The sequence below is a fragment of the Epinephelus lanceolatus genome, chromosome 10 (genome assembly GCF_041903045.1).
Source record: "Epinephelus lanceolatus isolate andai-2023 chromosome 10, ASM4190304v1, whole genome shotgun sequence".
Taxonomy (NCBI): Eukaryota; Metazoa; Chordata; class Actinopteri; order Perciformes; family Serranidae; genus Epinephelus; species Epinephelus lanceolatus.
The window spans coordinates 21,220,265-21,236,136 of NC_135743.1; the positions used below are offsets into that span (position 1 = coordinate 21,220,265).

Here is a 15,872-nt window from a genome sequence, read left to right on the forward strand (position 1 = left end):
CACAAACAATCACTTACATACAAAAACATCCATACAGGGGCGAAAATCCCATTTCATAGTTGGGGGGACAATAAACAGTAAAATTTTAGAGAAAAATTCCGGGGGGGGGGGGGGGGGGGGGGTGTGGGGGGGGGGTGTCTGGAGCAGAGCAGGTTTCTGTCTCCCGTGCGCAGTAGTGTGAATATTTATGCTATTAAGTAAACAGAGAAAACATGTCTCTCATTGTTTAATAGCAGCAAAACAATAAGGCTTCATTCATCAAAGACTGAAACTCGATCTCTCTCCTTCTCTCCCTCTTTTTGCTCTGGCTCAGGTGTGTGGAATGGATCCGTCGTCTCTGGCTGGCTGCAGGAGCAAACCGTTTAGTTTGTTTTTTTCGTTTTTTTTACCGGCAGTGAGATAAACATTTCCTGCAATTAAACTGGTGAACTGGTTTATAAACAGTGTGCTGTGAGATCTGCCACTGCGCACCTCAAAACCGTGCGTAATAATCGCGCGTAATGACTGCTCCTCATCAGTTAAACTGCACGTCTTTGATGTTTGTCTCACTGACAGGTGGAAAGCCTACAGATACTAACTACGAGCCGCTCCGTCACTGACTGCTCTTGTCCTGTCCTCTCCCTCTTCTTTCTCTCCTGTCCTCTCTGACTATCACTAAACTCTGGCTTTTGAACAATGCAGGAGGAATGTTGCAGACAGTTTATATTATCAGCCTGGGCCTGGGGCTTGTTGTAACAGTAAATGGGATGTGTTGTAACTTGTGTAAGTTAAACTGTATCAGCGAGTGTACATCTTACCCTGCGCGATGTGGGCAGCCGGGTCCAGCCACACGCTGCAACTGCTGCCAAGTGCTAACGGCTGCTAGCCCCGCCCGTTGGAAAGAGAGTGGGATATACCACTACTAGGAATGGGAGGGGGGGACTAAATCTTTTAAGATTTAAATAGCATATTATTGCGCTTTTATAATAATTTTATAATAACAGCTTTATTGAAGGGGGAGTCATGTCCCCCCTGTCCCCCCTGTCCCCCCCGGGATTTCCGCTCCTGCATCCATATAAAATAAATGTATACATAAATATATCGTGGCACAGTATACATGATTCTTCAATATAGGTTTTGATGCTTCACTAAAGTTGATTACCTGTCATGCTCCTCCCCTTTTAAATAATTCTATGGCCTCTATACCTACTGCTTTGAGTGAGTCTGGATTACATCCATGGTGCTGTTTATAATGCTTGGCCATTCCTGTACGAATGGCACATTTGTGTATTTGTGATTCTCTCTTTCAGTTTTCTGGTTCTCCCCACATAAAAACAGCCACACAGGCATTGTAAATGTTACACTACATGACTTGTATTGCAGTTAATAAATCCCCTTATAGGTTTTCATGTAGTGCATAACCTTAAAGTTTTTGGTTTGTTGCAGGGTGTCACAATAATCACATCTCCCACATTTGAAAAGGCCTTGTCATCTGCAACCGAGCCAGGTGCCCTTTTTTTTTAAATCTCCCCACAGATAGCTGTGGACCAGCTTGTCTCCTGTGCAGCTGGTGCAGATGGAATCACGTCGCTTGCTATGATTTTCCAATTATTTTTGATGATTTTGTTTTATTTAATTTGCTCTGGTGTTGTACTGGGTCGCAGAATGAACCTTTTTGTTTTTCCTCTGATTCCTTTTGTTTCCAGTGCAGGAGATCTTGTCTTCAGTTTCTTAGCTTTATAGGCCTCGTTAAAGGTACTGGTTTTATAGGCTCTGTTTAGAAACCATATTTTTGGTCACAAATGTCCTTTGGATCCTGAGAGCACCTAACCTGAACCCTGCATCTGTGAAGTAGCACTCCTCAGCACAATCCACTTTAATTGTGCTTACTTAATGCTGTTAAAAGAAAAGGTGATGTCACACAGTGGTAAACATGCTCCTGTAACAGTGTTTTTGGAACAAGCTGCAGACATTAAATTCAGATTGAATGTAGATTTACAAGAAAAAGTATATTGAATATTAAATATATGGTCTTTGTACTCTATTTAACTGAATAACCAGTCAAAAGAGATTTGCAAATCATTGCATTCTGCTATAATTTACATTTAAAATAGCATCACAACTTTCCCAGGTGATGATAAGGTGCCCTGTAGGGTGCCGTTCCAGTGGACAAATGTCTTTATATGCAAGATAACATGCATGCTGGTTTCCTTATTTATTTTTGACAGCTCGAATCCGCCACTGCTCAGACCCAAGCCAGTTTGTTCTTACTGAAAGAAAAAATAGGTCATGATTATACACATTTAGAAATTACACAAAAACAGAGTGATTTCCTTGTTTAGCAAACATCACTCAAACAGGAGCTAACACTGTATTTGGTGGCTATTTGCAGCCACGTATTTGGTGCTCAACAGGATGCTGCATGATGGACTGACTCAAAATAAACTATAATGGCTGGATTCATCATAATGCAGGAGCGTGTCAGCCAGTGCGACGATATGACTCAGTGATGTGCTTTTTTTAGTTGTTGGACAACAATGGCACTCTACTTTTTATACATCGAGCTTGGGCCAGTTTCAGAGGAGGCTCCGCGGCTTGCAGGCATGATGGATGTGCCTCTTCTCCCCTGTAGTCTGATGGGAGGCACGTGAACGCGAGGGGGCAAAGGGGTAGTCTAACAATACAATGGAAGCACTGCTAATGGGCTCGTGACGAGGGATTTTGGCACAAATCTGGGTGAGGGAGCCATTTGAGAGATGTTCTGCCTTTCTTTAACGCTTATACAGTCACAAGTGCTCTTTAGGGTGATATTCTGCACACAGTATGTTTTATATAGAGTCTACATTTGCAACTTTACAGACTTCCATGAAGCTGGCATTACTTTCATATGTATGTGCATTTAGAAAGTGCATATAAACTTAAACAGTCTATTTTCAGTGGTGAATGATCTGTATTCAGCACCTATCACTGTACAGTTTTCATTCCATTTTCATAATATTTCATCATTGTCTTTTCCACCTTGGGATATAGCCACAGGGAGCTATAAGCTGTATCTACTTTCCTTGTACCAGTTTTAAGGTCTGGCAGTATTGAAGACTTTTGTACCCACAAATGGAGTGTCTTTTCTTTGATGTATTTCAAATTACCGTCATAGAAGGCAGAAACTATCTTTGGCTAAAACTCTCTGAGGCACACCTAAACTTTCATGGCAGATGTTCAATTGCTTTTTCCTCCCACGCCCAATACAACATGCCCTGAATTTCACCTCTGGCTCCCGTGGTCCTGTTTCCTCCATGTGGTCCCATCTAGATCTACGCAGCAACGCCAAAACACTGCTGGAGGTTAGAGGGTTCATTTCTTATGAGGCGTGATGGGTATACTGTGAAAGTTAACACCGCCAGTGGAGATGATCGTGTATTGGGAGTGTTATCTTTCACACACAGTACAGTACAGTTCCTGGGTGAAAACTCAGAACACTTTAACAAAACAGAAACTAACAGGATCCCAGAAAATAAATCACTGAAGCTGAATCCACGGTAGTTTGGGGACATATCAAGCTGCATTTTTTCAAAAATAGGGAACAACTGATGAATATGATGACTGCACAGATTCATCAAAAGTATCATAGTGCTGGAAAGAAGAGAAGTTCTCCAATAAATAACATTGCCATTCTTTTCATTCAACCTTTATTTAAATCTCAAGGAATTACTGAGGGCATGCACATTTTTACAATGCTGGAGAGTACAATTTAAACGAAAGAAATCAAACAACGATCAATGAGAAAACAAACTACAACAGAACACAGAAACACATTCAAGAGTGGAGTAGTATGTAATCATGGTTTTAAACTGACAGTTTTGTGTGCTGCAACTTGTTCAAAGTGTGTGCAGCACAAAAACTAAAAGCAGTTTTCCCAAATTCTTCAAGGGACTTCAAGCATTAGCCAATCATTGAACAGCCAGTTTAATAAAGAACTGGTATATGAGGGTTTTCTTGCAGGTGTTTGTATGCGTCCATGTGCAGTTTGCATTTTGCATCCATTACTGAGTGATAATTATGGCTGTGGCTCAGGAGGTAGAGCTGGTTGTCCACCAATCGGAAGATCATCCCTCAATCCCTAGCTCTTGCAGTCCATATGTCAAAGTATCCTTAGACAAAATATACCCAGCCAACATTTGTATGTGGGGCGCACATGGGCTGACAAATGGGCCCTACACTGGATTGTCCATGTGTTCCATATTGGCCCCATGCCAGTTGCCCACATGGGTGGGTTTGCCAAGTGGGCCCCACACGGGTCATGCTGGGGCTACCTGGGTACAAAGTCGTTATGGGCCCAAAAAGGGCCGTATTATCTGGGGCCCACTTGGGTAAACCCACCCACATGGGCAAATATCATGGGGCCAATATGTATCCCATGGACAGTCCTATATGGCGCCCATTTTTCAGCCCATTTACTACCCTCGGGAGGCGGAGTACACCCTGGACAGGTGGCCACACTATCACAGTGCTGACACAAAGAGACAGACAACCATTCACACTCACATTCACACCTACGGTCAATTTAGAGTCACCAATTAGCCTGCATGTCTTTGGACTGTGGGAGGAAGCTTGAGTACATGGAGAAAAGCCACACATGGGCTTAGGAGGCAGAGCTGCTCGCCCATCAATCAGATGATCATCAGTCAATCCCCAGCTCTTCCAGTCCATATGCCGAAGTATCTTTGGACAAAATACTGAACGCAAAATTACTCCTATGAGTGTGATGCATGTAATTGTTTACAAACTTAGCCTCCTGTGTGTCAATCAGCGAATGTGACATGAATTGACAGCTATATTATTGCTACTATACTAATTCATTTTCACTATATAGTCTACATCCTATCTTTTCCTGATCCCCATCATTGAATTTGTTATGCAGTACTGTTTTTACAGTTTTATAATCGCCAACTCTAATCTAATCTAATCAAACATCTAATACTGGATGAGAAAAAGGAGATAGAGAGCAAAGATGCCATCCTTAAAGTTATACTATGCAGGATTTTTCTAACAATCAATGTACAGACTCATAAAGAAGAAATGCCTCTCAATCATCACTTATGACCCACTGGGAGTGTGCTCTGCCCTCTCTTTGGGACATTGCTGGGTGTGTACCCCCACAGTGCTCAGGTGAGGCCGGGGCTTAATAAAAATGTAGCCAGGTGCCAGACTGTAAGCAGCAGGCAAGAGAGGCAAGAGACACAGCGCTGAAAAATTGCAAATATAGCAAGGCAAAATGCCAAACAAGAACACATCTGGGGCAGGCTTCAACTATCACTGTTGGTGCTGAGCCGCTAATAAACAGTAATGGACATTCCTGCATAGTATAAATTTAATAAAAATGTAAGCCCTGTCAAAACAGTTTTCAAACTAAAACGATCTTTCAAAAATGTGTTCAAATAACTGCTGAATGTTGTCACATTCTTAAAAGGGATTTTATTATGAAGGCAACATTTGAAATACATTTCAATACAATGCGCAGCTGATACAAGCCTACAAAAATGATTATTAAATACGCAGTGCCATGTGCAGCCCAGCAGGAGGCAGTGTAATGACATTGCTGGCACTTCAAGCTGAATATCCATTTTTAGATATTTTTTATTTCCCACCAAGCAGTTCACTCATCACATTGTTCCAATGCTGTGTAAGGTCATACTGCTCAAAGGGCAGGAAGTAACATCCTCACAGATCAAGTCCATTCCCTGTTCTTCTCTCTGAGTTACACAAGAGTATCTTGGGCCTTTTTTTCAAAAGGTGTCATCTATATGTTCTTGCAGCCTCTCTCCTCTGGTGCTGAGCCTGTGTCGCCTGAAAAGAGAAGAAAAGTGTCCAATTTAGATCAAACAGCAGTGACAAACACTGGCGCGAGTAAACATGACAATGGTTTTGTCAGCAGACACAGCCCGGCCTGTCATGCCTCTCTTGCGTGTCACTTAAGATGCAAGCTGTGTAGCATTTTGCTGTTTTCATCTTGTACCCTTAGTTTTTTTTGTCCTTTAAAGCAACTCCTACCAGTGTCTTATTTTCTCTCAGCGTATGGTTTTATTATCAGGGCAGAGCCTGAAATGAGATTTGTGCCTGCCAGTGTCTGTGTGCATTACTGTACCTCCACAGCAGAAATGCCAGCACTCCTCCACACAGCAGCAGGAGGACGGCACACAGCACAGCCACTGTTGTCCCTCTGCCCTCTGTCTCGCAAGGTGCTGTCAGGCAGGAAAAAACACACCCAATGAGGGGGGAAAATAACAACATCATCTGACATGGCTGCCCTAAAAGGCCGAAAAGGTCTCCCGCAACAAGTCTGTACAGTCACTAAACTGACTGGAACAGCAAGAGCTAACAGGAGGTGTCCTGAAATACCCCGGCTGTCTTTGGATCATCGCGCCTCTTGGCAGATTCGTAGAATTGCATTTGTCTCGCCTGTTTAGCAACAGTGGTAGCAGCAATAGTGGCGGTAGTGATTTATTGATCGCACTTTGGAAAATCCTTTATCACTGAGACACCACCAGAGATACAATACACAGAGCAAAGTGCAATCAGGACACGGCTCAAGATCGACACGACGCGCGGTAGAAAGGAGTCTGATTTCTGAATATCCATGGCACAGTGAGCTGGTTTTAGAGATGCCACAGGCGCCTTTTATCCAATAGATAAATAATAATATCCAATAACAAATAAGACATAAGGATTATCCTGATCTCATAATCTTCAGTTGTAAAATAATATATTCAGGTGCTTCATGTAAGTAAAAGTAACAATACAGCAGTGTAAAAGAAATACAGGAAAATGTACTTAATCAGTCAAAATATATAGCATAATAAGGCATGCTTGTCCCCTTGCAAAGTGTTTCATTGTATTATCACTAATGTATTAATGTAGATGCAGGATTTGTAAGTTGGTCAAAATGGAGTAAATTCAGTGTAGGACATTTGGCGCCCTCTGCAAGCTCTCAAGTTCTAGTGGAAATAAAACTGCACTGCTCTGAGTTTGTGATTTATACTTCACTAACATCACCACTAACCACGCATATTTAATCTAACTCATCATTCAGCACGAGCAATAGATGCAACAGCCTCTGTTATGATGATTTCACTTTGTCTGTTGTCAATGCATTTCAGCCACTCTCTAGGAATGTTTTGCAGTTGAAAATAATTTTTCCAGTATATGTAGTTTGTGTTTCACTACAACGCTGCAAAATGGTTTACACCCGCTTTCATGTAGAACATCAGGGAATTGCCTTACACGGTCTTTAGTGGTTATTTTAGTTGGTAAATGTGAGACATTTGTGTCGCACATGTCTGCATCTTCAGCACCAGAAACAAAGAGGTGAGTTTGGTGACATAATGCGAGGGACTGCTATGACTGGTGGAACTACGAGGTCAAGTTTGTGGAAAAGTTAGGGTGATTGCGAAATTGCAAGGTTGTGCAGAATTCATAGGGATTGGTTGAATTTGCAACACTGAAACATCTTGAAGCGGCTGACTATCATTTTGTCATTGTTAATATAAAACTATTGATCAGTGCGGCTTTAAGTTTGGTAAATAAAGCTACCTTGCTAGCCATACATTTCTAAAACAGCATTATTCCTTTCTTAGAAGAACAGAGAAACAATATGTCGTCTCGTACCTGCAGTATAGGTGGCGGAGCTGTAGCCCAGCTTGTTGCTGACCATGCAGGTGAAGTGGCCACAGATGGGAGTCTTGTTCACAAACAATGTTGTTCCATCTTTGGAGACTATACCCACAGTCTGAGTGATGGCCACTCTCTCGTGGAGCCAGCTGAAGTGGGGCTCCGTGCCCCAGGCCTCTCCACAAACCAGCGAGGAGTGAGACACGTTGATGCTGACTGAGACGTGGTGCACCGCCTCTGTAGAGACAGATGAGAGAAGGTGAGGACAAGAATGAAAGAGCTGATGAGGACGAAGGTAAAAACTCCGAGCCCGGATAGAAAGAGCAGCCATGGGCATCCCTCTGTTATAAAATAAGAATAATGGCACATGGCTCTCCAAGAGGGCCTAAGACAAAGAATCATGGGAGACGTTTAATGCTGTCAGGAGAAACTGGCTCAGTTTCAGAGACAATAATGAGACTGGAGAGTGAGGTATAATGTCGGAGAATGGGATGATGGAAAGCCCTGGAAGCTGAGAGAGCAGATGTAGAGAAGAGTGATGAATTGATACTGTTAAAGCAGACAGATGAGAGTAAATGCATAGCAGCTTTGACAGAAAACTACAAAGCTACAATGAGACGTCGAGAAGCACGGAAACAAAGGGAAGAGCCGGCAAGCGAAGCCTATAGGCAAATTTAATTTCAAGTGTTTCATTGTTAAATGAGACATCCACAATCGGAAGGAAACAATGGCTGCTGGCGTGAAATTAAACAAATTCATTATACTGTTGGTAATTGTTGGAGTTAACACTAGAAAGGCCGGGACATCGTCAGCTGATGAGCATTTGAAATGTTTCTGCTGTCATGGCATCACCCTTACAGACCAAATTTCTCTACACACTACCTCTGTAAGCTTTTAAAACAGATAAAGCAAAGACAGCGATTTGTTAGCTGTTGGCTTAAACAACATCCACTGATCCTTTACAACCTTAGGGCCTTTTTCTTACCTATAGTTTACAATTAAGGCTGCAACTAATTATTATTTTCATCACCCATTTGTTTATCAGTTTATTTTTGCGACTAAACAACTGTTTAATCTATAAAATAATATCAGAAAATATGAACAAATGCAAATCCCAATTTCAAAGAGTCCATATTATCATCTTTTAATTACTTCTTTTGGCTCAAAAAGCTTCAACATTGTTTCCAATATAAAGAAAATTAAGCCAACAAAGATAAAAAAATGCTTAAAAAAAAGCTCCGTCTGTTGATAAAGAAAATGTAACATAATTGAAAGCTACTAAATGGACCTTGAGGGTGAGAGGGATTTGTTGACAAAGGAGTTAAAATTAAATGAGATTTGAACACAAAACTGCAAATCCTCTAATTGGAGATGGGCCCTTCAAATGTTGGTAATTTTTGATTTAAGGGATAACAAAGAGCTACATCACACTTAGTTTTAGCCCCTTTTACAAATTAAAAAAAGAAAAGCATTCAAGATGATGTTTCCTCACACTTGAGGGTGTTTTGTAGAACAGACAGAATTGTAATGAATGCTACAGAATAGGACCAGGATCACTTGATCGTGTAATAAAGTGACTGTATATATAATTAAAGCTGTTACTCTTTGAAATCATTAATTGATTAGAAAGATTGTTGTTTTATTTTCAGTCAATTAACCAATTTTCTCAGCAGTACCTGTAACTAAAGACTATAAATTCCCTCACACGCTGTTTATCACACTGTACCGTATTTCCTGACGATGCATCCTGCAAAGGTCTTGACCCCTTTCTGATCCGTCACAGTCACAGTGTACACGCCGCTGTCTGCTCCGCTGAACCCATTTATCTGAAGTGTCGTCACCTGCCGCTCCATGTTCACATGAACATTTGGCCTCGTGCCACCACACGTGAAGCTTTTGCCGGGGCACGTGGCCAGTGTCACCCTGTCATGGCCGGTCCAGAGTTCGGACTCCCGCTCCCAGGTCACCACGGAGACCTCTTCCAGGGGTCCGTGCCCGATCTCAGCTTTCAGGACCAGACTGGAGCCTGGGATCACGTGCACAATCTCCTCGTTGAGGATGTGCACTGACATACACTGGAGCCCACATGGCGCTGCAGACAGAGATTGGACCATATGTTATTGCATCACACTCAGGTGCAGCATACAGCTGATGACCAGTACAAGCCACAGAATTTCATCTTCATCAGTTTTGACCTTTTGGCTTTCGGAAAGTTTGCATTGTTTGGGCTGAACAGGGAGCTAATAAAACAAAAAGTAGCAAAATACTTCATCTCCGTCCTCAGCAAACACTTTATGAATATGTATGGCTGCTCTCTGTCAAACAATGTCAAGCGATGATTTATAGCACATCACAGCCATGCCTAATGCGATATCCATCACACCACATCACTATCTTAAAATCTGTGTCAAATCAGCAGCGGACCTGGTAAGCCTCTGTGCATTCACCACGAGGAGTATTAATCAAGCGTCTTAACTTGATAGGCATAGGATGGAGGAGATGTAAATAATGCAAGTGTGGGCATTAATGCAAAAGGCAGATTACAAGAGTTCCTTTGCATTTGTGTCAGGGTGCAGTGCTGAATACATTCTGTTTACTCCCTGTACTTTCAAGCAGGTTTTTTAAACAGAAATCATTAGGATGGTGGTTACAAAAAAAAACCAGCCTTACTCAAGAGAAGCAGCAGGGCAACTTTCCAGCTCAGGAAATACTGTAGATCCATAACACCTGCTGATGTAGACAGAGAACAGAGAGAGGAATTTGTCCATGACCTCAGCAACAACACGCACATTTCCTCTGTACTTGTTCAGCAGGGGTGCCACTACAGCAAGAATAATAACACCACCTCCAGAGAAAATGTGAAATTAAAATGAGAGCAAAAAACAATTAAAGCAGCATGTCCCTCCTATTAGAAAAATGTAATCCAAATGTTTAGGGTATTCTTTCCTTAATTTATTTGTGAACTATCCAAAGAACAACAGCATTGGCACCACACACTGCACTAGAATCAGAAGTTGGAAGGAAATAAGGACGGGTCTACTGCCAAAACTAAAATGAACCCCCTCAAGCACAGCTGCTACAACAAAACACAGGGAGAAGGAGCAGCGATAGCAGTGCAGGAACCCAGCCTGCATGCATTAAATATAACCTGGAATCCCCATTGCTGTTTACCTTGAAGTCATCCACATCAAAAGCCCCAGAGTGGGATTCACCTACCTCTCCAAAACCGAGACAAACAATACAGTCGAGCCACTTCACTTTCTCAGAGGTTAAGGTGCAGCGCAATTCACTCTGCGAGTATATTTATGGCCCAACATAAAACAATATCTTCAAAGCAGTTGCCATTGCATTGCGAGAAATAATCTAGTTAGAGATGACAGCTCCAGAATCTACAGCTGCTCCTGCGAAACAACATCAAACTGGAGTTTAGCTAAATGTTTCAGGACTTTCTTCTCCTCTCTGCTCGGCTTCTCCTCAGCCTGTCAGGTCCTGTCCGTGAGTCACATAGGCGTCACCTTGTTTTTAAGCGGCTTCCTCCCCCTCCCCGACTCCCGCTCTTTCCTGTACAATAGAGGCTCATTTCTGCTTTGTGTTTTTAAATAAATGAACTTTCCATTGTAAGACCCAACCTGCCCCCCCCCCCCCCCCCCCCCCACCCCCAACCTCCTCTGACCTGCGTCCGATCACGTGCTTACGTAACAATACAACATTTTGGATTTGGATTTTCACACCACTGTTGTTGTACTATTTGTAAACAGATAAAAAGGCTGTGGTATTCTTGTTGAAGGGGAAACCATGACAATGTTGGATCTCATTATGAAATAGGCTTTGTACTGCAGCCTTCTTATCCAGCTCGAACACTATTTGCCCCGCAGACATAATACATTGCCTTGGCTTTGGATTGTAAAGAGGAGGTAATACATGAATTACTCTATTCTCATTATTTTTTCTCAATAACTGTCTCTCGCATGCAACTGAGAAACACCTTCAAGCATGTAAAGGGGAATGTTGATGATTTCATTCTTGTTCACAGCGAGGATATTCAGTCTCTGTGAAACTGGAGAAAAAAATGTGCTTAAAAGACAGAAGTGGGAGCAAGTCGTTGTTTGCGAGTCACAAGTAACTCTCACGTCTTTGCACTCAACTCCCAAGTCAACACAGGCAGGTCTCGAGTCAAGTCCAAAGTTACAGTCGGTGGTTCTCAAAGTCAAGGATCCTTCCTTGGTAGGACAGGTCCTTCCAAGAAAGGATCAGTGTACTGTGATCATTTTGGCACTCTAATGTTAGGTTTGTTCGAGATGAGCCAGGCCTGCGCAGATTCGATCACCGGCGATCGCCGTACAATGCATGCCGGTTAGTTTTGTGTCCGACTTCATCCCGACTTGCTCTGACGTATTACAAAAGTGGACCGCGATAAAACTGTGAGAGCAAGGCGGCCGCAGGCGACTGCACTGCCTGGCTCTCACCTGATCTAACAGCTGATTGGTTCAGATGTCGACTCAACAAGATGACGTTTTAGATAAACTACTCATTTTTGTTGAATTTTAGAGATTAAGATTGTATTTGTCTGACCTGAGGGTTTATTCTGTGAACAGAAAACATGTTGTGTGACTGATGGTGAAAACAAACGGATATATGGGTCTGATCACTTTTTTAATGAATTGACATCATTCGAGACAGGATGTTAGTGTGTCTGTGACTTCCTGCACGGACTGAAGGCTACTGGAAACTGTCGGGAAATTGTCTGACTTCACCGCAGCTTTTTGTCACCGCCCCCTGCTGCGGCAGCCTGCTCTCATGTACTTTTAGTATTTTCAGAGTCACATGACTTTTAGGAAGAATATTTCTGGGTTACACTTGAAATACTAATACTATTACTATATACTTTTTAAATTAATTTGGTGCGGCTTCTGCAGTGATGCGGGCACTGTGTCAGTCCGTCGTGGTGAAGAAGGAGCTGAGCCAGAAGGTGAAGCTTTCGATTTACTGGTCCATCTACGTCCCAACCCTCACCTATGGTCATGTGCTCTGGGTAGTGACCGAAAGAATGAGATCATGGATACAAGCGGTCGAAATGAATTCCTTCGTGGGGTGGCTGGGCTCACCCTTAGAGATAGGGTGAGGAGCTCGGACATCCAGAGGGAGCTCGGAGTAGAGCCGCTGCTCCTTTGCATCGAAAGGGGTCAGTTGAGGTGGTTCGGGCATCTGATCAGGATGTCTCCTGGGCGCCTCCTGTTGGAGGTGTTTTGGGCACGTCCCACTAGTAGGAGGCCCCGGGGTAGACCAGGACATGCTGGAGGGATTACATATCTCATCTGGCCTAGGAACGCCTTGGGGTCCCCCAGGAGGAGCTGGAGAGTGTTGCTGGGAAGAGGGATGTCTGGAATACTTTGCTTGCCCTTCTGCCCCCGTGACCCGGCCTGGGATAAGCGGATGAAAATGGATGGATGGATGTTTTATCGAAATCACGTTATTTTAAAAAGCTCATATCATGTAGCAGTGGACACATTGGAATGTGTAAATTATGAGGTTTCTATCAATATTGTTTTCATGCGTGTCTGATTAAAAACTCCCAGTGATATTGATGCAAATATATGACATGTTTATCAAAGTCTTGCTGAGCTCCACTGGTGCAGGTTTCATTGAAGAGGCTCCGCCTTCACTTCCAGCAGAATTGTGGGCTCTTTATACCCGCTGAGGATACACACACATGCATCCTTGCAAATTCTCTGAAGGAAGGACCAAGTCCTCGGAAGAATTTCAAGGATCCTTGACAGCGGAACCGTCCTTAGTCGAGATGTGATGACGCAGCATCCTTGAAATTCAACTATTTAAGGATGCTTCCTCAACTTTGAGAAATACCCAGTTATTTCTCATCTGCTTGGAAACATTTGTCCATTCAGGAGTTACATTTTCAAAACAGTTCCGACACAGGCCTAACCTGAAAGTCCCTGGGCGAAGTGCTCCAACACACACAATGCAACAAAACTAAATATTTCCAAACACCACAACCTGTGGTCAAATTGATACATTCTTCTGAACCGATTGAACCTTGAAGTAATTTGTGCTTTATGCCTGCACTGTTTGTTGTTACTTTGCATATAGTATGTGGCCAAAAAAGGCAAGCAAGCATATCACAGCAAGAACTATATTATTTTCTCCAAAGATGATTTTACTCGAGAACAAACCCTGCTGTACTCTGCACCTGCACTCTTACACTTTGAGATCAACTGTCAATGACATGTACGGACCTACAGCACCTGGAGTTTGACCTGTGTCGCATTACAATAAACATTTCTCATGCCGCAGCTTCTGTGCTGCATGTTTTTATTACAAAAGACCCCCCCTCCTTTTTATTTGTCTGAACCGCTACAGCATATAGGATGGACCTAGTCTTGTTTTCAATAATAATGGTCTCTTCCTCTTCATACACGCCTTTTCCTTTTTGTTGTTCCTCATGCTCGCAAATTGCAACACACAAGTGGCAACTTTCAAAGGTGTATACAGACTGACTGCTGGTTGAAGTGTTGTGCAAACAAGTTTCACACAGGTGCATTAGAGATTTATACTTATGAAGTAGTTTCTATCAGCTGTGAACAAAGTTAATTCAATAAAGTTGTGAAACCAATGAAAAAATATCCACACATTTGCAAGAGATGACTTCTGCTGTGCTAAGATGGTGATGATGAAGATCAAGTGAACTCCAGTTTCATTAAGTGTGTCTTAGCGACAGAGAGAAACTGTAGGATAGTCAAGTCCCAAGTTAAGACTGACAAGTCCAAAGTCAAGTCTCAAGTCCTCAGGTCCTATCAGAAGAAATATTCAGTCTCTGTGACACTGGAGAAAAAAATCTGCTTCATTGATAGGAGTGGGACCAAGTCGTGGTTTTGCAAGTCCCAAGTCAAGACAGGCAAGTCCTGAGTCATGTCTCAAGTCCTTAACCAACACATTCTCACTCTGACCTCGTCACATATTGATGTTTGGTCATAGACTTTCCATGTCCACATTCGACCTGCAAGGTACCCTGGGTGTGTTGGTTGTTGACGTTCTGGGACACTGTGTCAAGTTCAGCCTGTTACATGCATTGTCTTCTTTCAAGATATACTTCCACTTCACAGGAAATTGACCGTTTACATACAGTCTTATTCAAAATAAACGCACTGCGTCGGTACAATTGCCGTTTTTTTTTCCTTCAACAACAAACACCCGTGGTTAGGTTTAGGAAAAAAGAACAGGGTTTGGCTTTAGAATCTTACGGGACACAAACACCACTCCCTCGCGTGAAAGTCTGTCTTGGACCCAACTTTCGTCTTTGTCCCGCCGCATTTCCCCCTGACGCCGGGCATGTATCATGCTGACGCTGATAGTCATAAATGTGCTCTTCACCAAAATGCCATTTTAATATGTGTAATAATATATTAAATTTACAAAAATCATGATGCTTTTAAAAATGTGAATTTGTTAAAACAAGTGTCACTGAACTTGAACAAAAGCCCTTTTTGAACAGGAATTGCGCAAATTTGCAGGAAAGCCCAATCAGTTTTTTTCAGCATTGGCAGTATAAAAACAAAATTGGGGAGTGCAGCAAAATGCCGCCTACCTACTTTTGTTCAAACAGAATGGGCCTTTTTCAGACTTTTGCCGATTCTCTCATAAGTTGGCCCGTCCTTCACCGTCCCCGTCATTTGACGGTTAATGGCCTCTTTGTTTGCGAGGGCAAGGAGGGCGCCCAATTCCTTGTCTCCCCAGTTGCTCATCTTTACAGTGTCTTTCAGGTTTGTGTTTTCCTCTTGCTACTATCTGCTTGCTAATTCCTGCCATCAGCTGTTTCCTGTTTATCCACCGCCAGTGGGTCGCACGTGCAGCACCATCAACAGCTCCTCCCACAAGTCTTCAACAGCCCCTCCCGTTGCGGAAGGGCGCCTCGTTCTTTTTAAACCAAAAAGGTTCCGCCAATATGACTACCCTACGAAGGGGAAAATTGGGCACCTCGGATCAACTTGCCAATCTGCCTCTATGTCTATAAACACTCGCAGCTTGCCGGCAAAACGGCCCAACATTCGCTGAAAATCTGGCAGTGTAAAAGGGGCTAAAAAGTAGTGCTGACACAATAAACTAATACCACAATTAGCACATAGCACCCACATTAGCTTGCTATATTAATACTAGCATTGACTTCTCCTGTTCTTAGTGCAACTTCAAATGTCAAACAAAGTCATTGTGTCTTT

General features: G+C 42.8%; 1 protein-coding gene across 5 annotated transcripts in view; it reads right to left on the minus strand.

The window, feature by feature from the left end:
* Positions 1–3,645: 3,645 nt before the first annotated feature.
* Positions 3,646–15,872, minus strand: part of LOC117266049 (uncharacterized) — a 37,850-nt gene continuing 25,623 nt past the window's right edge. The window contains exons 1-6 of one of the 5 annotated variants that reach the window (XM_033640985.2): positions 10,861–11,150; positions 10,315–10,371; positions 9,371–9,736; positions 7,642–7,881; positions 6,122–6,218; positions 3,646–5,823 (exon numbers count right to left, since the gene is read on the minus strand). In XM_033640985.2, coding sequence (XP_033496876.1) covers positions 5,763–5,823; positions 6,122–6,218; positions 7,642–7,881; positions 9,371–9,736; positions 10,315–10,366 — 816 coding nt within the window. In that variant the 5' untranslated portion in view covers positions 10,367–10,371; positions 10,861–11,150 and the 3' untranslated portion in view covers positions 3,646–5,762. Of the gene's footprint in view, positions 5,824–6,121; positions 6,219–7,641; positions 7,882–9,370; positions 9,737–10,314; positions 10,375–10,815; positions 10,838–10,860; positions 11,151–15,872 lie in introns of those variants that run through there. The other 4 variants (XM_033640984.2, XM_078171744.1, XM_078171743.1 and 1 more) reach the window with 4 other exon arrangements.